This window comes from Oncorhynchus masou, chromosome 15 (assembly GCF_036934945.1).
Source record: "Oncorhynchus masou masou isolate Uvic2021 chromosome 15, UVic_Omas_1.1, whole genome shotgun sequence".
Lineage (NCBI taxonomy): Eukaryota > Metazoa > Chordata > Actinopteri > Salmoniformes > Salmonidae > Oncorhynchus > Oncorhynchus masou.
This window is the reverse complement of record NC_088226.1, coordinates 66720411-66742375: the sequence shown is the minus strand read 5'-3', so window position 1 is coordinate 66742375 and position 21965 is coordinate 66720411. Positions and strand designations below refer to the sequence as shown.

The following is a 21965-nucleotide window of genomic DNA, read 5'->3' as shown; positions in this document are numbered from 1 at the left end:
TCAGGGTTGTGGTTATTATCCTCAGGGTCGTCGTTATTATCCTCAGGGTTGTCGTTATTATCCTCAGTGGTTATTATCCTCAGGGTCGTCGTTATTATCCTCAGGGTCGTCGTTATTATCCTCAGGGTTATCGTCCTCAGGGTTGTATCGTTATTATCCTCAGGGTTGTGGTTATTATCCTCAGGGTGTGGTTATTATCCTCAGGGTTGTCGTTATTATCCTCAGGGGTCGTTATTATCCTCAGGGTTGTGGTCGTTATTATCCTCAGGGTCGTTATTATCCTCGTTATTATCCTCAGGGTCGTTATTATCCTCAGGGTTATCGTTATTATCCTCAGGGTTGTCGTTATTATCCTCAGGGTTGTCGTTATTATCCTCAGGGTTGTCGTTATTATCCTCAGGGGTTATTATCCTCGTTATTATCCTCGTTATTATCCTCAGGGTTGTCGTTATTATCCTCAGGGTCGTCGTTATTATCCTCAGGGTTACCGTTATTATCCTCAGGGGTCGTTATTATCCTCAGGGTCATGTCATTATTCAGGGTCGTGAATATTATCCTCAGGGTTGTGGTTATTATCCTCAGGGTCATGTCATTATCCTCGTTATTATCCTCAGGGTTTGTGGTCATTATCCTCAGGGTTGCCGTTATTATCCTCAGGGTTGTCGTTATTATCCTCAGGGTTGTGGTTATTATCCTCAGGGTTGTGGTTATTATCCTCAGGGTTGTGGTCATTATCCTCAGGGTTGTGGTTATTATCCTCAGGGTTGTGGTTATTATCCTCAGGGTGTCGTTATTATCCTCAGGGTTGTCGTTATTATCCTCAGGGTCGTCGTTATTATCCTCAGGGTTGTCGTTATTATCCTCAGGGTTGTCGTTATTATCCTCAGGGTCGTCGTTATTATCCTCAGGGTTGTCGTCATTATCCTCAGGGTTGTTATTATCCTCAGGGTTGTGGTCGTTATCCTCAGGGTTGTGGTTATTATCCTCAGGGGGTTATTATCCTCAGGGTCGTCGTTATTATCCTCAGGGTCGTTATTATCCTCAGGGTTGTCGTTATTATCCTCAGGGTTGTCGGTTATCCTCAGGGTTGTCGTTATTATCCTCAGGGTTGTGGTTATTATCCTCAGGGTTGTGGTTATTATCCTCAGGGTCGTGGTCCTATTATCCTCAGGGTTGTGGTTATTATCCTCAGGGTTATTATTCAGGGTTGCCGTTATTATCCTCAGGGTTATCGTTATTATCCTCAGGGTCGTCGTTATTATCCTCAGGGTTGTGAATATTATCCTCAGGGTTACCGTTATTATCCTCAGGGTTATCGTTATTATCCTCAGGGTCGTCGTTATTATCCTCAGGGTTGTGGTTATTATCCTCAGGGTTATTATCCTCAGGGTTGTCGTTATTATCCTCAGGGTTGTGAATATTATCCTCAGGTTATTATCCTCAGGGTCGTTATTATCCTCAGGGTTGTGAATATTATCCTCAGGGTCGTCGTTATTATCCTCAGGGTTATGGTTATTATCCTCAGGGTTGTGGTTATTATCCTCAGGGTTCGTTATTATCCTCAGGGTTGTGGTTATTATCCTCAGGGTTATCGTTATTATCCTCAGGGTTGTGGTATTATCCTCATTATCCTCAGGGGGTCGTCGTTATTATCCTCAGGGTTGTGGTCATTATCCTCAGGGTCGTCGTTATTATCCTCAGGGTCGTCGTTATTATCCTCAGGGTCGTCGTTATTATCCTCAGGGTTGTCGTTATTATCCTCAGGGTTGTCGTTATTATCCTCAGGGTTTATTATCCTCAGGGTTGTGGTTATTATCCTCAGGGTTGTCGTTATTATCCTCAGGGTTGTGGTTATTATCCTCAGGGTTGTGGTTATTATCCTCAGGGTTGTGGTCATTATCCTCAGGGTTGTCGTTATTATCCTCAGGGTGTCGATCCTCAGGGTTGTGGTTATTATCCTCAGGGTCCTCAGGGTCGTGGTTATTATCCTCAGGGTTGTCGTTATTATCCTCAGGGTTGTGGTTATTATCCTCAGGGTTGTGGTCATTATCCTCAGGGTCGTGAATATTATCCTCAGGGTTGTGGTTATTATCCTCAGGGTTGTGGTCATTATCCTCAGGGATGTCGTTATTATCCTCAGGGTTGTGGTTATTATCCTCAGGGTCGTCGTTATTATCCTCAGGGTCGTCGTTATTATCCTCAGGGTCGTCGTTATTATCCTCAGGGTCGTCGTTATTATCCTCAGGGTTGTGTTCATTATCCTCAGGGTTGTGGTTATTATCCTCAGGGTCGTCGTTATTATCCTCAGGGTCGTGTTATTATCCTCAGGGTTGTGGTTATTATCCTCAGGGTCGTCGTTATTATCCTCAGGGTCGTCGTTATTATCCTCAGGGTCGTCGTTATTATCCTCAGGGTCGTCGTTATTATCCTCAGGGTTGTGGTTATTATCCTCAGGGTCGTCGTTATTATCCTCAGGGTTGTCGTTATTATCCTCAGGGTTGTCGTTATTATCCTCAGGGTCGTCGTTATTATCCTCAGGGTTGTGTTCATTATCCTCAGGGTTGTGGTTATTATCCTCAGGGTCGTCGTTATTATCCTCAGGGTCGTCGTTATTATCCTCAGGGTCGTCGTTATTATCCTCAGGGTCGTCGTTATTATCCTCAGGGTCGTCGTTATTATCCTCAGGGTCGTCGTTATTATCCTCAGGGTTGTGGTCATTATCCCCAGGGTCGTAACAGCAGTAAGGATACTGGACGTAAATGGCACAAAAGATTCACAAAGTAGCTTGGGAGTTAAAACCTATTTAGTATCCACCCTCAGCACGCACATTTTGTGGAAGGTTGTCCTCTATCCTATCTCCACCCTGGACATACACTAGGCAGGGTCACATATGAAGACCTCGTATGATGTATAAATTCAAGAAAAATATATATTTTTGCATCAAGAACCTTTCCTGTGCCTGGGACAGAGGGGTTTTATTCATTGATGAACATGTGTGTGGTATTTGAGAATGGGAGAGTGACATTTGACATCATGTTTCCACTTTTCCCAAGGGGCTGGTATCACACAGTACACAACCAACCTATACTGATTTACAAGGGGCTGGTATCACACAGTACACAACCAACCTATACTGATTTACAAGGGGCTGGTATCACACAGTACACAACCAGCCTATACTGATTTACAAGGGACTGATATCACACAGTACACAACCAACCTATACTGATTTACAAGGGGCTGGTATCACACAGTACACAACCAACCTATACTGATTTACAAGGGGCTGGTATCACACAGTACACAACCAACCTATACTGATTTACAAGGGGCTGGTATCACACAGTACACAACCAACCTATACTGATTTACAAGGGGCTGATATCACACAGTACACAACCAACCTATACTGATTTACAAGGGGCTGGTATCACACAGTACACAACCAACCTATACTGATTTACAAGGGGCTGGTATCACACAGTACACAACCAACCTATACTGATTTACAAGGGGCTGGTATCACACAGTACACAACCAACCTATACTGATTTACAAGGGGCTGGTATCACACAGTACACAACCAACCTATACTGATTTACAAGGGGCTGATATCACACAGTACACAACCAACCTATACTGATTTACAAGGGGCTGATATCACACAGTACACAACCAACCTATACTGATTTACAAGGGGCTGGTATCACACAGTACACAACCAACCTATACTGATTTACAAGGGGCTGATATCACACAGTACACAACCAACCTATACTGATTTACAAGGGGCTGGTATCACACAGTACACAACCAACCTATACTGATTTACAAGGGGCTGGTATCACACAGTACACAACCAACCTATACTGATTTACAAGGGACTGGTATCACACAGTACACAACCAACCTATACTGATTTACAAGGGGCTGGTATCACACAGTACACAACCAACCTATACTGATTTACAAGGGGCTGATATCACACAGTACACAACCAACCTATACTGATTTACAAGGGGCTGGTATCACACAGTACACAACCAACCTATACTGATTTACAAGGGGCTGATATCACACAGTACACAACCAACCTATACTGATTTACAAGGGGCTGGTATCACACAGTACACAACCAACCTATACTGATTTACAAGGGGCTGATATCACACAGTACACAACCAACCTATACTGATTTACAAGCGGCTGGTATCACACAGTACACAACCAACCTATACTGATTTACAAGGGGCTGGTATCACACAGTACACAACCAGCCTATACTGATTTACAAGGGACTGATATCACACAGTACACAACCAACCTATACTGATTTACAAGGGGCTGGTATCACACAGTACACAACCAACCTATACTGATTTACAAGGGGCTGGTATCACACAGTACACAACCAACCTATACTGATTTACAAGGGGCTGGTATCACACAGTACACAACCAACCTATACTGATTTACAAGGGGCTGATATCACACAGTACACAACCAACCTATACTGATTTACAAGGGGCTGATATCACACAGTACACAACCAACCTATTTATAAAGCCCTTTTTTTACAGCAGCAGAGGTCACACAGTGCTTACGCAGAAACCCGGCCTAAAACTTCAAATAGCAAGCAATGCAGATGTAGAGGCACGGTGGCCAAGAAAAACAAATATGTTTTCATTAATTTGTTCATTAATAAAAAATAAAAAATAATTTCAGTCAACCAGTCAACCAATCAACCATTTCAGAAAACCAATCAACCATTTCAGACAACCAGTCAACCATTTCAGACAACCAGTCAACCATTTCATACAACCAGTCAACCATTTCATACAACCAATCAACCATTTCTGACAACCAATCAACCATTTCTGACAACCAATCAACCATTTCATACAACCAATCAACCATTTCTGACAACCAATCAACCATTTCTGACAACCAATCAACCATTTCATACAACCAATCAACCATTTCAGACAACCAATCAACCATTTCAGACAACCAGTCAACCATTTCAGACAACCAGTCAACCATTTCATACAACCAATCAACCATTTCTGACAACCAATCAACCATTTCATACAACCAATCAACCATTTCAGACAACTAGTCAACCATTTCAGACAACCAGTCAACCATTTCAGACAACCATTTGTTTTACTGACAGTTCTTTCTTCCATAACAGGTCAACCATGATCACCTTGCTCCTACTGTGTGTGTGTCTTCCCTTCATCACCTCAACTATATCATTTGAAGACCCCGGCGGTATGTGCAATCTGACATCACTATTATTGATCCCTGATCGAACACAGATAGATGGGTGTAAGAAAGGTATAGCACTCCCACTGCTTTCGTCCAATCAGATCCAATCCACATCCAGGAAGGACCAATGGAAGCATGCGTTGCATTCAAACAGGGGAAGGTTGCAGTTCTAGCTATTCAAGCGGAGCTCCTGTTATATACTGTATGTGTACTGGCCACCGCCGAAGGCAAATGTAAAAGTAGCAAGGTTTTTAGTCTCTTCGGATAGGGTTTGGAATGATGACAGACTCTACTTTACTGAAAAGAAACAGCCACTACGTCCACCATATTACTTCACTTTGTCAAACATCTTCCTGTGTGCTACTCATGAGCAGTGTGACAGTTAGAAAGTATCTTCCATCCAAGTAGATGCAAATATGTTGTTAAAAAAAAGAAGGTATCTCATACTTTCCTCCCCAGATCTCGACAGTAACCTGAGTGTCAGTATTCCCGTGGAGGTGCCGCTGCGCCCTCTGATGGGCACCAAGGTGGTTGTGCCCTGCTATTTCCAGGACAACATGGTCAACGACCCCGGAGCACCCACTGTCACCCCCCTGTCCCACCACATCAAGTGGACCTACGTCACCAAGGGCAAGGCCACCCTCATACTGCTGGCGTCAGAGGGCAAAGTTCACGTGGAGACGGAGTACCTCGACCGGGTCACCATGGTCAACTACCCGCTGGTGCCCACCGACGTCACCATGGAGATCACAGAACTGCGTGCCAAGGACTCGGGCACTTATCGCTGTGAGGTCATGCACGGCATCGAGAATAACTATGACTGGGTGGACATCCAGGTTCAAGGTAATGCACCTAAACCAAATATCAGGGTTATCGGGGGCAATTCTCTTTCGATTCAGTCCATTCTGGAAGTAAATAGATATTCAAATTCCATGGTTTGCTTAATTATTATTATTATTTATTTATTATATTATATGGGGAAGAGTATTGTATAATTAAGCAATAAGGCAAGAGGAGGTGTGATATATGGCCAAAGTACCATGGCTAAGGGCTTTTCCACGGCTGTCAGCCAATAAGCATTTAGGGCTCAAACCACCAAGTGTATAATGTGCTATGAATGTGTGTGAAACTCCTCCACAGTGAGTACACATCTTATGTAAATCAGTAGAAAATAATTTTGACACGGTTGGGGTCAATTCCTTTTCGATTCAATCAATTCAGGAAGTAAACTGTTTCCAATTCCAAATCATTGAGAAAAATTTGAATTTGAATTTCAGTTTACTTCCAGAATTGATTGAATCAAAATGGAATTGATCCCAACCGTGTCAAACATCCTCTTACTCGTCCTGTTATACACAAGCCAATCCTCTGAAATGGAATAATACTCAGTAAAACATGACGGTGAGGGCGATGTGTTCTCTCTTCTCCAGGTATTGTGTTCCACTACCGAGCCATCTCGACGCGCTACACTCTGAACTTTGAGAGGGCCAAGGCTGCCTGTATCCAGAACAGTGCCACCATCGCCACCCCAGCACAACTACAGGCTGCTTTCGACGATGGCTTCCACCAATGTGACGCCGGGTGGCTCTCTGACAAAACAGTCAGGTCAATTGTGATATACTAAATTGTGTACTGTCGTTACTGTTTTAGGTAACCATCTTCGATGTGTTGGCACCCAGTGTGGATATCCAGTACAGTAAAAATGAAGACATTAGTACAGCCCTGAAGGGTTTCGTGGGGAATGTTATTCTAGACTATGGGTTGGCATTGAGCAAAGACATGTTATAACCATTTGCGATTCAAAATAAACTCATTGACGGCCTGACGTGTATGCATGCTTACGTGATCTACTCAAGGTACCCCATCCACGAGCCTCGTGAGGGTTGCTTTGGAGACAAGGATGAGTTCCCGGGAGTGCGAACCTACGGCTTGAGAGAGGTCAACGAGACCTATGACGTGTACTGCTTTGCACAGAAGATGTCAGGTACACTACACTGTAGCTGGTCATGGTCATGATACAAGCTGTTTTGTGGTGTACATAGATAAACATCACTGTTAAAGTAGAACTGACAGCATTTTAGCAACATGAGAACTTGTTAAAATCTGTTCCTATATACCCCGAGGAAGAATATGACACTTAAAAGAATCTAACAAGCAAGCTCTTAGATAGTCATTTTTCATACTTTCGTAGAATGCTTGCCAATGACATAGAGTAAGGCATTTGTGAAAATTCTATCGCAATATAGAGTGGGAAAGCGGCCGTGCGTTTGAACAAATAATAGACATTGCAGTAAATAAAACCTAATAAAAACGTCTGTCTTGTCCAGGACCAGTGTCTACGCAGACCGGTGCGCCATAGCCAATCAGAGCTAGTAGGCCTATATGCAAATGAGCTATTATTAAAGGCATACATGTTTCTCTATTGCAGGTTTTATTTTATTTGATAAATTATGAATTAATTGTCAAGCTTTAAAATCCGAAGCTAGACTGCAACATTTTAGCAGCCTAGCTAGGACTGTGGCATGTGTCTGTAAACTTTCCCTCCACTGTGCGCTGAAAACGGGACACATGAAGGCAGGGCAATTGAAGTTGAATTCACTGATGCAAGCGCATCAGACTGTCCTTTCATAAAGTGGATGACCCAAGTGTTGACTCATTTAGACTCCTTTGTGTGTTCTTGCTAGACACATAGCCTATTAGCCACGTTATGACTAGCCTATTATTACATAAGCTAGCCTATTAGCCACGTTATGACTAGCCTATTATTACATAAGCTAGCCTATTAGCCACATTATGACTAGCCTATTATTACATAAGCTAGCCTATTAGCCACGTTATTACTAGCTTATTATTACATAAGCTAGCCTATTAGCATGTTATGACTAGCCTATTATTACGTAAGCTAGCCTATTAGCCACGTTATGACTAGCCTATTATTACATAAGCTAGCCTATTAGCCACGTTATGACTAGCCTATTATTACATAAGCTAGCCTATTAGCCACGTTATTACTAGCTTATTATCACATAAGCTAGCCTATTAGCATGTTATGACTAGCCTATTATTACGTAAGCTAGCCTATTAGCCACGTTATGACTAGCCTATTATTACATAAGCTAGCCTATTAGCCACGTTATGACTAGCCTATTATTACATAAGCTAGCCTATTAGCCACGTTATTACTAGCTTATTATTACGTAAGCTAGCCTATTAGCATGTTATGACTAGCCTATGATTACATAAGCTAACATATTAGCCATGTTATTACTGACTTGTGATCATTGCCCTTGCTAGTTCGATTGTATTGACATTCCCAGCCTTAGTTAAACCGTTATATTGAGTCATTGAAACTGAAACAGTGCATCCCGAATGGGTTGTGGCAGCAAACAGGCCAGCTGTGATTTACAACCTGATAGCAATATTTTGGGACTATGAAGAAATCTATTGGTGAATTATATTAATCATGCATTGAACTGCATCCATCTATTCTGCCAACAATCACAGCACTTTTGTCAAACCTCATAAAAGTTTGTTTTGAAAAATACACTGGGAATTTTATATATTTTTTTACTGATATTATGAATAACTGATAGTTTCATATGTGCAAAGCAGTTAAAACCATGTCAGTTCCACTTTAAGTGATTTATAACAGCTATATTCAATAGGTGGACAGCAGTCCCGCTCCTCACCCACAACATGGTCAAAACAAGAAAAATACAAAAACAATAGGACTGTTTCATATATACTGAACAAAAATATAAATGCAAAATGTAAAGTGTTGATCCCATGTTTCTTGAGCTGAAATAAAAGATAAAAGATCCCAGAAATTGTCCATACACACACAAACCTTATTTCGCTCAAATTTTGTGAACAAATTTGTTTACATCCCCGTTAGTAAGCATTATCCATTCACCTGATAGGTGTGGCATATCAAGAAGCTGATTAAACAGCATGATCATTACATTCACATGCAGACTGCAGGAATGTCCACCAGAGGTCTTGCCAGAGAATTTAATGTTAATTACTCTACCATAAGCCACCTCCAAAGTTATTTTAGAGAATTTGGCAGTAAGTCCAACCAGCCTCACAAGCGCAAACCACACGTAACCATGGCAGCGCAGGACCTCCACATCCGGCTTCTTCACCTGCGGAATCGTCAGAGACCAGCCACACGGACAGCTAATAAAGCCCTACCAAAAACCTATTATGATTGGCTGGCCTGGCTCCCAAGTGGGTGGGCCTATGCCCTCCCAGGCCCACCCATGGCTGCGCCCTGCCCAGTCATCTGAAATCCATAGATAAGGGCCTAATGAATTTATTTCAACTGACTGAATTCCTCATATCAACTGCAACTCAGTAAAATCATTCAAATTGTTGCATGTTGCATTTATATTTTTGTTCAGTATAGTTGCTGTGTGTGCTGTGGATGACTCTGCAGTTAAATGGGGATGAACTTTGCTTCTGCTCAGTTTCAAGACAGCTCCCTCAGTACATAGTCTACTCTCTTCAATTAGTTATCTGTTTCTGAAATGATTTTACATTTACATTTTATTCCTTTAGCATATTCTCTTATCCAGAGAGATTTACAGGAGCAATTAGGATTAAGTGCCTTGCTCAAGTGCACATTGACCAATTTGAACCTCTTCCCCTACAAACAAGTATTTTTACTGGCAGTAGTTACTGCAAGGTCAATTGCTGCACTTTCATATCTATCTGTTTGACCGCCTGAGTCTGTGTTTCTCACTCTTTGCCTTCCCCAGGCAGAGTGTTCTACTCCATGTCCGTGGAGAAGTTCACTTTCTACCAGGCAATGGACCAGTGTGCCAAACTAGGGGCCAAGTTGGCCACCACAGGGCAGCTGTACCTGGCCTGGAAGTCTGGCATGGACGTGTGTAACGCGGGCTGGCTGGCAGACGGAAGCGTCCGCTACCCCATCAACATTGTCAGGCCCCAGTGTGGTGGAGGACTACTGGGAGTGAGGACCGTGTACCTGTTCCCGAACCAGACAGGCTACCCCTACCCGGACTCCCACTATGATGCTATCTGCTACCAAGGTAACCCAGCCACCAGATTATATCTGAAGACTGCATATCAAATCAAATCAAATGTATTTACAGTGGCGCAAAAAAGTATTTAGTCAGCCACCAATTGTGCAAGTTCTCCAACTTAAAAAGATGAGAGAGGACTGTAATTTTCATCATAGGTACACTTCAACTATGACAGACAAAATGAGAAAAAAAATCCAGAAAATCACATTGTAGGATTTTTAATGAATTTATTTGCAAATTATGGTGGAAAATAAGTATTTGGTCAATAACAAAAGTTTATCTCAATACTATGTTATATACCCTTTGTTGGCAATGACAGAGGTCAAACGTTTTCTGGAAGATTTTCACACACTATTGCTGGTATTTTGGCCCATTCCTCCATGCAGATCTCCTCTAGAGCAGTGCTGTTTTGGGGCTGTTGCTGGGCAACACGGACTTTCAACTCCCTCCAAAGATTTTCTATGGGGTTGAGATCTGGAGACTGGCTAGGCCACTCCAGGACCCTGAAATGCTTCTTATGAAGCCACTCCTTTGTTGCCCGGGCGGTGTGTTTGGGATCATTGTCATGCTGAAAGACCCAGTCACGTTTCATCTTCAATGCCCTTGCTGATGGAAGGAGGTTTTCACTCAAAATCTCACGATACATTGCCCCATTCATTCTTTCCTTTACATGAATCAGTCATCCTGGTCCCTTTGCAGAAAAATAGCCCAAAAGCATGATGTTTCCACCCCCATGCTTCACAGTAGGTATGGTGTTCTTTGGATGCAACTCAGCATTCTTTGTCCTCCAAACACGACAAGTTGAGTGTTTACCAAAAAGTTCTATTTTGGTTTCATCTGACCATATGACATTCTCCCGATCTTCTTCTGGATCATCTAAATGCTCTCTAGCAAACTTCAGATGGGCCTGGACATGTACTGGCTTAAGCAGGGGGACACGTCTGGCACTGCAGGATTTGAGTCCCTGGCGGCGTAGTGTGTTACTGATGGTAGGCTTTGTTACTTTGGTCCCAGCTCTCTGCAGGTCATTCACTATGTCACCCTGTGTGGTTCTGGGATTTTTGCTCACCGTTCTTGTGATCATTTTGACCCCCCGGGGTGAGATCTTGCGTGGAGCCCCAGATCGAGGGAGATTATCAGTGGTCTTGTATGTCTTCCATTTCCTAATAATTGCTCCAACAGTTGATTTCTTCAAACCAAGCTGCTTACCTATTGCAGATTCAGTCTTCCCAGCCTGGTGCAGGTCTACAATTTTGTTTCTGGTATCTTTTGACAGCTCTTTGATCTTGGCCATAGTGGAGTTTGGAGTGTGACTGTTTGAGGTTGTGGACAGGTGTCTTTTATTCTGATAACAAGTTCAAACAGGTGCCATTAATACAGGTAACGAGTGGAGGACAGAGGAGCCTCTTAAAAAAGAAGTTACAGGTCTGTGAGAGCCAGAAATCTTGCTTGTTTGTAGGTGACCAAATACTTATTTTCCACCACAATTTGCAAATAAATTAATTAAAAATCCTACAATGTGATTTTCTGGATTTTTTTTCTAATTTTGTCTGTCATAGTTGAAGTGTACCTATGATGAAAATTACAGGCCTCTCTCATCTTTTTAAGTGGGAGAACTTGCACAATTGGTGGCTGACTAAATACTTTTTTGCCCCACTGTATATAGCCCTTCTTACATCAGCTGATATCTCAAGTGCTGTACAGAAACCCAGCCTAAACCCCCAAACAGCAAGCAATGCAGGTGTAGAAGCAGCTATCCCATAACGCACCACTGTTGCTGTCGATCTCTTCAAGCTTGAACTACTGTACTTGGTCAAGGCACCAAAAATAGTTAAAAAAGAGGTCACAAGTAAATTGTTATAGTGTTAGAAAAGGAATCACTTCCTTATACAGCAAAAAGGCCCTGTGGATTACATGTGTTGTGTTAAAAAGTGTTTTCCAGTATGACAGAGTGTGGCTTTAACTTTACCTGCTGCCAATGATGTAATTCATTAGAGGACGACGGTGCAGTCAAGACCACCCCGTTCCCAGAGGTGGCCACCATCACAGCCAGTCCTATGGTCTATCCAGGGCTAACCACCACCCCTGAAACTGAGGCAAGGGGGGAGTTGCTGACCCAAGCCCCCCTGGACACCATCACCATGGCACCGACCTTACCCGTCCCACCCAGTGTGACTGACATGGTTACGAAAGTTACCCCGGGCGTGGGGGAAGAGATCATTAGCAGGGTGACAGCTAATCCTGATGTGGGCTTCGAGTTCCCTCATGACAATGACAATGCCATGGCTCCTACAGGTTAGTGTATTGTGCCTCCCAGGTGCACATTGTGGCTTTTTCCCCAGCACTACACAGCTGATTCAAATAACCAACTCATCATCAAGCTTTCATTATTTGAATCAGCTGTGTAGTTCTAGGGCAAAAACCAAAACAGGCCCCAGTTTATCCAGAGCAATTTATAAGTACCATTACAATTAAGTGCCTTGCTCAAGGGCACCTAGTCAGCTCTGGGGTTCAAACCAGCAACCTTTTGGTTATTGGCCTAACGCTCTTAACCACTAGGCTACCTGCCAGCAGTAGTTGCCTTTTTCATTTTCAAGTGTAATAACTTAATTTCTGTCTTTGGTTCGGTCTGTCTCTTCCCTGCCTTCTCTCCCCCTCCCTCTCTCCGTACTCCTCCCTCCCTCCCTCCTTCTGTCCCTCTCTATAGGTGTGGTGTTTCACTACCGTGCTGACTCCAGTCGCTATGCCATGTCCTTTGTGGAAGCCCAGATGGCCTGTCAGAGTGTGGGTGCGGTCATCGCCAGCTCCCAGCAGCTACAGGCAGCCTACGAGGCAGGGCTCCACCACTGTGATGCAGGCTGGCTCAGGGACCAGACTGTCAGGTGAGATAGATAATGTGAATCTCAGTTGTCAAAAGGTGGCCCTCTCAGTAGGGTTACAAATTTCTGCATATTCCCTTATGATTCCAGAAATCTTCTAACTGGGATATCTGAGAAATGTTGGAACTTTGGGAACATTTCCTGAATGATTAAACTCTACTTCCAAGACTGCTTTTCTTAAAGAGGGCAGAAGTATGACTGTTTTCTAACCACACATTTACCATCAACCCTGACCTTCAGGTACCCCATCCTGTCTCCCAGAGATAAGTGTTCAGGCAACCTGGAGAATGTCCCAGGGGTGAGGTCCTATGGCCTGAGACCTGCTACTGAGCAATACGACGTCTACTGCTATGTGGACCGCCTCAAGGGTGAGAGACATGGCCCATTGACCCTATTCTTCTTCTACAGACCTTAGCTTCAGATGTAGTGATTTCTTCTTCTACAGACCTTAGCTTCAGATGTAGTGATTTCTTCTGCTTCTTCTACAAACCTTAGCTTCAGATGTAGTGATTTCTTCTTCTTCTTCTACAAACCTTAGCTTCAGATGTAGTGATTTCTTCTTCTACAAACCTTAGCTTCAGATGTAGTGATTTCTTCTTCTACAGACCTTAGCTTCAGATGTAAAGTGAACCATCACTCCTGAGTAAAACAACCTGCTCTCTCTTCTCCCTCACTTCCCAGGGGAGCTGTTCTATTCCAGTGACTATGACAGCTTCTCCTATGAGGAGGCCGTAGCCCACTGCCAGAAGCTCAACACCACGCTAGCCACCACAGGGCAGCTCTATGCCGCCTGGAGACAGGGCTTCGACAAGTGCCGTCCAGGCTGGCTGCAGGATCGCAGCGTCCGCTACCCCATCCATGTCCCAAGGCCCCACTGTGGAGGCGGCAAGGCCGGGGTACACACCATCTATGCCTTCCCCAACCAGACAGAAAACCCAGACCAGCACTCCAGATATGACGCATACTGCTTCAGAGGTATGAGTCATGGAGAGAGTTGCGAAACCCACCAAAGGTTGTGATAATTACAATCTGTGACAATTAGAGGAATTCTTACCAGATTGTGTAATTTACTTAGAACTCTTGTTACCAAAATGGTTCCAGTGTGAAAATGATATTGTGTTGGTTTTCTTTGTTTTGTAGCGGAACGGGTGATTATTCACACTGAAACCAGACTCAACGTTACTCTAGTTGTCGAGGAGGAAATAATCAACATGACAACCAGAACAGACCAACTGACGCCCGGTAATATATATTTTTATTACGAGGTCTACAGTATTTCTATATCCCACTAGTATTTCCTGTACGTGTATCCTGCCGACTACACTAAATGTAACCGTTTTGGTAGCCTAGTGGCAGCCAAAAGGTTACTGGCCCAACGACTCCCCGATTCGAATCCCCGACCTGACAAGGTAAAAATCTGTCGTTCTGCCCCTGAACAAGGAAGTTAACCCACTGTTCCTCGGGCGCCGAAGACGTGGATGTCGATTAAGGCAGCACGCAGCAACTCTCTGATTCAGAGGGGTTGGGTTAAATACAGAAGACACATTTCAGTTGAAGGCCATTCCGTTGTACAACTGACTAGGTATCCCCCCTCTCAGTTTCCGTTTGCCTCTATTTCAATCAGAATGCACCAGCTGTATTGTAGTCAGTGTGTTACTATTACATGTTCTTCTTCCTCTGTGGTTTCTCAGTGATCCCCATCAAGCCACCTGTCTCTGTGGATGTGTGTGGTCCAGCCTCAGCTGATCATTCTGCCAGTGGTAGTGGCAGTGGAACGCCTGGCCATAGTGGATACGCATCTGGTAGGGCAAGCGGCGAGGGCTCAGGGTCTGGCTTCCATGTCACCTTCGAGGGCAGTGGACCTGTCTTGTCCGGCTCTGGCTCTGGAGATCCTCAGGAGGCGGGAGAGGGGAGTACCACTGTCACCTACCTCCCAAAAGTCGGGTCTGGGGATAGTGGGTCCGGGGTGGGAGAGTTCAGCGGGTCTGGGGATAGTGGGTCCAGGGTGGGAGAGTTCAGCGGGTCTGGGGATAGTGGATCCGGGGTGGGAGAGTTCAGTGAGTCTGGGGATAGTGGATCCGGGGTGGGAGAGTTCAGTGAGTCTGGGGATAGTGGATCCGGGGTGGGAGAGTTCAGCGGGTCTGGGGATAGTGGATCCGGGGTGGGAGAGTTCAGTGAGTCTGGGGATAGTGGATCTGGAGTGGGAGAGTTCAGCGGGTCTGGGGATAATGGATCCGGGGTGGAGGTGGGAGAGTTCAGCGGGTCTGGGGATAATGGATCCGGGGTGGGAGAGTTCAGCAGGTCTGGGGATAGTGGGTCTGGAGTGGGAGAGTTCAGCGGGTCTGGGGATAGTGGGTCTGGAGTGGGAGAGTTCAGCGGGTCTGGGGATAGTGGGTCTGGAGTGGGAGAGTTCAAAGAGTCTGGGGATAGTGGATCTGGGGTGGGGGTGGGAGAGTTCAGCGGTGGGATACCGTCCAGTGTCCTTCCCCACTCGGGTAGTGGCAGCGGAGTTTCTGGGGACCTGAATGGTAGCGGGGACTCTGTCATCATCATTGTGGACGGAGAGATGGTGGACATCTCCAAACGGCAGCCTACCGGACAGGAGTTTGGAAAAGGAGGTGTGGACATCAGTGGCTCCGGAGGAATGTCTGGATCGTATAGCCTCTTCAGCGGGGATGTGACCAGCACCTCTGGTTCCGGAAGTCCTGACATATCTTTCACGCATTCAGGTCTTATCGACCTGACCGGTCAGCCCTCGGGAGAGCAGGAAGTCTCCGGCTACCAGACCTTATCTTCTGGGTTTCCAAGCGGTTTCCCCTCCGGTTTTCACAGTGGCTCTGGATTCCCATCCAGCAGGGACAAATCCCATTCAGGGCACGAGGTCATCTTCCTGACAGATGATGGGATGATGGAGGTGACGGCACGTCAAGGGGAGCAGCGTCCGGAGCAGGGACGTGGTTACGTAGAGGTCAGTGGAGACAGCAGTAGCCAACATGAAGGGAGCACTTCGGCCAGTGGGCTCTTCCTGGGGGAGTCACCATTTGCAGAGGGCCTGTCTGTGGTGCTGCTGCCTGGTTCAACCATGAGTTACCCAGAGAATATCGACAGTCTTGGCAACATAGACAGAGGGGATGACCTGGATCTTTTGGAGGAAGGCCAAGAGCAGAAAGGGCTGGGAGGTTCCACGGAGACAATCTATGTCACGGCACCATCGGCAGTCTTCCCTAGCATGACGACAGCACCCGCCGTCTCGATGGTGACCCCTGCTGTGGTGGAGGAGCCTGCTGTAGTGTACGGTATGTTGCTTAAAGGGATAGTACAGCAATATTTTATCACTTGGTCATATCTTACTTTAGAAGTGTTCCATAGGTCAGTAGTTACAGCATGTATACTGAACAAAAATATAAACGAGACATGCAACAATTACAAAGTCTTTACTGAGTTACAGTTCATATAAGGAAAGAAGTCAACTGAAATAAATTAATTAGGCCCTAAGCTATGGACTTCACATGACTGGGCAGGGGTGCAGCCATAGCTGGGCCTGGGAGGGCCCACCCACTTGGGATCCAGGCCAAGCCAATCAGAAATACTCCTCAGCGCAGTTGAAGAAGCCCCCCCACATGGTCTGCGGTTGTGAGGCCGGTTGCACATACTGCCAAATTCTCTAAAACAATGTTGGAGGCAGTTTATGGTAGGGAAATGAACATTAAATCATCTGGCAATAGCTCTGGTGGACATTCCTGCAGTCAGCATGCCAACTGCATGCTTCCTCAAATCTTGTGACATTGTGTTGTGTGACAAAACTGCACATTTTAGAGCGGCCTTTTATTGTCCCCAACACAAGGTGCACCTGTGTAATGATCATGCTATTTAATCAGCGTTTTGATATGCCACACCTGTCAGGTGGATGGATTATCATGGCAAAGGAGAAATGCTCACTAACAGGGATGTAAACAAATGTCTGCACAAAATGTCAGTTCATGATACATGTTGTGTTTATATTTTTGTTCAGGATACCAGAAATTGCACAGTCCTAATGTATATAATAGGTCATGTAGTCTACATATTCTACCACAAGTTATTACTATGATACTAGTTTTTTACTTGTTACTTGTTCTATTTTTGATTTGACATTTCTTTATTATTGCGACATATTCTGCACTGTTGAGGAGAGCTTGCAGATAGGCATTTCACTGTACCGTTTATACCTGCTATATCCTGTGTATGTGACAAATCAACTTTGATTTGATTCTCCCCGTAGGCTCCACTCCGTCTCAGTAAACTCCATTAATAAGAAGGCAGGGAGAGTGGCTGGCTGCTGAGACACATCTAAGTTTCTACAGTAAGCTTGTTAATGTGTCGATCTATCTGTCCGTGTGTGCAGCGGTGCAGGGCTGCGCGGAGGGCTGGGTGGAATTCATGGGGAGCTGCTACCTGCATTTTGCTGAGAGAGACACCTGGGCTGACGCTGAGCAGCGCTGCCAAGAGCTTAACGCCCACCTGGTCAGCATCACCTCCCAACAGGAGCAGGAGTTTGTCAACTGTGAGTAGATAGGATGTGTGCGGGGGGGGGGGGGGGGGATTACTGTTGAAAGTTAGAATAGTAGAATACAACAATGTCAAAATGTGTTCAGCAGATTTCCCTCTTATGTCAGTCACTCAATTAGCCATGTCGGCTAACATTTTAACATTAGTAAGCTAGTCTAGAAAAGTCTACTGACCGGGCATGCAAGGCGCAAGCCAAAAGGCCCTGACCTCCAGGAGCCCTGACCTCTAGGAGCCCTGACCTCCAGGGGGCCCTGACCTCCAGGAGCCCTGACCTCCAGGGGGCCCTCATTGATTTTGTTAGTCTCTCTCACTCAGATATCATACTAACATGGCATAAGTCATGGCAAAATGTGTAGAATTGCAGAAAGTCATGGCAAAATGTGTAGAATTGCAGAAAGTCATGGCAAAATGTGTAGAATTGCAGAAAGTCATGGCAAAATGTGTAGAATTGCATGAAGTTAATTATACAATTGCAAAATGTTCTCTCCACATCTTGGCAAAATGTGTAGAATTGGAGAAAAGGATCTTCAAAACGGCAACATTTTCTCTACGCTCATGCATGGCAAAATGTGTAGAATTGGAGAAAAGGGTCTTCAAAACGGCAACATTTTCACTACGCTCATGCATGGCAAAATGTGTAGAATTGCCGGAAATGTATGTAACAATGTCAAAACTCTCCGCCATCGAGAGGGGCCACTAAAATGTTTTGCTCGCTTAGGGCCCCCAAAAGGCTAGGGCTGGTCCTGTGTGTGTGTGTGTGTGTGTGTGTGTGTGTGTGTGTGTGTGTGTGTGTGTGTGTGTGTGTGTGTGTGTGTGTGTGTGTGTGTGTGTGTGTGTGTGTGTGTGTGTGTGTGTGTGTGTGTGTGTGTGTGTGTGTGTGTGTGTGTGTGTGTGTGTGTGTTTCAGTTATTTTAAGCACAGACATTAGCATGTCTGATACATACATGACAGTTCACTGCTCTCTTCTCCATCTAGCTAACGTTCAGGACTATCAGTGGATTGGACTCGATGACAAGGACATGCAGAATGAGTTCCTCTGGACAGATGGCAGTCCATTGGTAAGTTGTTTTTTTATCCAGTTCAGGTATCTCCCTACTCTTATCTCCTACTTTACTTTGATTTTGTGTGCATTGCAATGGGAAATGCTCTCTGCAAATGAAATAGAAGAACAAGAAGAAGGAGAAGAAGAAGAAGAAGAAGCATTTTAATTAGCATTTGACTTGTTCATTCCATTTGATCCTACTTTCTAATCAAAAGTCCTATTTTGATGTGTTCACATGCAGGAATTTGAGAACTGGAGGCCCAACCAGCCGGATAACTACTTTAACTCTTGGGAGGACTGTGTGGTGATGATATGGCACGAGAACGGCCAGTGGAACTACGTTCCCTGCAACTACCACCTGCCCTTCACCTGCAAGAGTGGACCTGGTAGGAGCAGGGATTTGGGGTTGAGGTTCAGAGGGCACAGCACATTCTTTGAGTCAGCTGTCAGTCACTGAGCCAACAGGACAGAGAAATAGCACTAGCCTTGATGCTTTTTTAAATATAGGGATGTCCGCAGGTGCTCGTCATCACTATGCACCAATCAGGGTTAATCAAGTGTTAAATGAAGTGTTATAGCTGCAATACAACCAAATTCACATAGAAATTTGAGTTATAGATCTGTCATTCTCGTTGAAAGCAAGTCTAAGAAGCGGTAGATCTGTTCTATGTGCTATATTTCTATGCTTCTCGTTATTTTTCTAAGCTTCTTTTTCTTTTGGTTTTGTAAACCAGCTTCAAACTGTTGGAAATACAATATTTTTTGGGTTACTGAGGTTTGGATGGTACAGTGATTCTCTACACTATACATTGCTTGTTTTGTCATATAAACTGTAAAAAATTGCAACCAGGAAATGGCGGAGCAATTTCTGCATATTGCACCTTTAAACGTGTTAAAACTGTGTGTTAAACCTAATTGGTACCCCCCAAGAACCTTATTGTTGGCCCACTCACTATTTGTAGGAAACACAAGATGATGATCTTGGCAAATTATTCTGGTTTCCCCTTTTCTTCCCAGTCATGTGCCACTCGCCCCCAGAGGTGGCTAACGCCAGGCCGATGGGCAGCATAAGAGACCGTTACCCTGTCAACTCTATAGTCCGCTACCAGTGTGACGCAGGCTTCACACAGCGCCACCCGCCTGTTGTACGTTGTCGTCCCGACGGGCGGTGGGAGGAGCCCCAGGTGGAGTGTATAGAACGTGAGTCTGACCTGCTCCTTGTTAAGTCACCAGTATCTCGTCCACTTCCATCCGAGATCAGCGTTTAATAACTATGCAGTTGACATCACACATACGGAGTAACAACACAGGAGACACAACATCAACACGCGTGACAAATATAGACATCATGAGAAATAAACATCTCTAGGGAAACAAGTCAATAACATTACAGTAAAGATGGCGAGTTGTGAGAAACTATCAATACCCCACGCACTATGGAATTTCCTTATTCATTTTATTTGATGGTTATTCAGCAATATGTTCATGATGTCATCAAAATGCGACTCTCTCTCCCTCAGCCGGTGCCACACCCAGCAACAAGCTACACAAGAGGTCCATCAGAAGGCGGTCTAAAGCAGCCAACAGTCGGTCATGGAGGAAGCTTCTCTAAGCAGGACTGAAGGGACACACTAAAAGAGAACCAAATGGAGCACTCTTGCATATAAACGTTGATACTCAACATTCCCACCAGGGATGGAAATGGAAAACAAGTTACCCCCAAAAATCCTTGAAATCACCTAAAGCTATTTTTTTTACATGTCAAAATGATTTCATTGCCCAATTTCCACCCCTGATTCCCGCCATATGTGTGTATATATATATATATATATATATATATATATATATATATATATATATATATATATATATATATAGTACCAGTCAAAAGTTTGGACACTACTCATTCAAGGGTTTTCTTTATTTGTACTGTTTTCTACATTGTAGAATAATAGTGAAGACATCAAAGCACAAGGAATCATGAAGTAACCAAAGAATGTCAAACAAATGAACATATATTTTAGACTCTTCAATTAGCCACCCTTTGCCTTGATGACATCTGTGCACAGTCTTAACCAGCTTCATGAGGAATGCTTTTCCAACAGTCTTGAAGGAGTTAATATGCTGAGCACCTGTTGGCTGTTTTTCCTTCACTCTGTGGTCCAACTCATCCCAAACCATCTCAACTGGGTTGAGTTCGGGTGATTGGAGAGGCCAGGTCATCTGATGCAGCACTCCGTCACTCTCCTTGGTCAAATAGCCCTTACACCGCCTGGAGGTGTGTTTTGGGTCACTGTCCTGTTGAAAAACAAATAGTAGTCCCACTAAGCGCAAACAAGATGGGATGGCGTATCTCTGCAGAATGCTGTGGTAGCCATGCTGGTTAAGTGTGCTTTGAATTCTAAATAAATCACTGACAGTGTCACCAGCAAAGCACCATAACACCTCCTCCTCCATGCTTTACGGTGGGAACCACACCTGCGGAGATCATCCGTTCACCAACTCTGAGTCTCACAAAGACATGGCGATTCCAACCAAAAATCTCAAATTTGGACTCAGACCAAAGGACAGATTTCCACCGGTCTAATGTCCATCATGTTTCCTTTAGTAGTGGTTTCTTTGCAGCAATTCAACCTTGACGGCCTGATTCCCACGTCTCCTCTGAACAGTTGATGTTGAGATGTGTCTGTTACTTGAACTCTGTGAAGCATTTATTTGGGCTGCAATTTCTGAGGCTGGTAACTATAATGAACTTATCCTCTGCAGCAGAGGAAACTCTGGGTCTTCCTTTCCTATGGCAGGCCTCATGAGAGCCAGTTTCATTTTTGCGCTTGATGATTTTTGCGACTGCACTTGAAGAAACTTTCAAAGTTCTTGAAATGTTCTGTATTGACTGGCCTTCATGTCTTGAAGTAATGATGGACTATCGTTTCTCTTTGCTTATTTGAGCTGTTCTTGCCATAATATGGACTTGGTCTTTTAACAAATAGGGCTATCTTCTGTATATTCTGTGTGTCCTACCTTGTCACAACACAACTGATTGGCTCAAACCCATTAAGGAAGGAAATTCCACAAATTAACTTTTAGCAAGGCACACCTGTTAATTGAAATGCATTCCAGGTGACTACCTCATGAAGCTGGTTGAGAGAATGCCAAGAGTGTGCAAAGCTGTCATCA

General features: G+C 44.5%; 1 protein-coding gene across 1 annotated transcript; it reads left to right on the top strand.

Annotated features, from left to right (window-relative positions):
• The first annotated feature begins 5201 nt into the window (after window positions 1-5201).
• On the top strand, window positions 5202-20400 carry LOC135556908 (aggrecan core protein-like). The gene is made up of 17 exons (XM_064990315.1): window positions 5202-5274; window positions 5731-6114; window positions 6702-6876; window positions 7128-7255; window positions 10032-10325; window positions 12315-12614; window positions 13027-13201; window positions 13439-13566; window positions 13880-14173; window positions 14339-14440; window positions 14890-15164; window positions 15618-16494; window positions 17583-17741; window positions 18722-18804; window positions 19030-19174; window positions 19806-19988; window positions 20309-20400. Exons 1-17 carry the CDS (start codon window positions 5202-5204, stop codon window positions 20398-20400), a joined length of 3867 nt encoding a protein of 1288 aa, XP_064846387.1.
• The last annotated feature ends 1565 nt before the right edge of the window (window positions 20401-21965 follow it).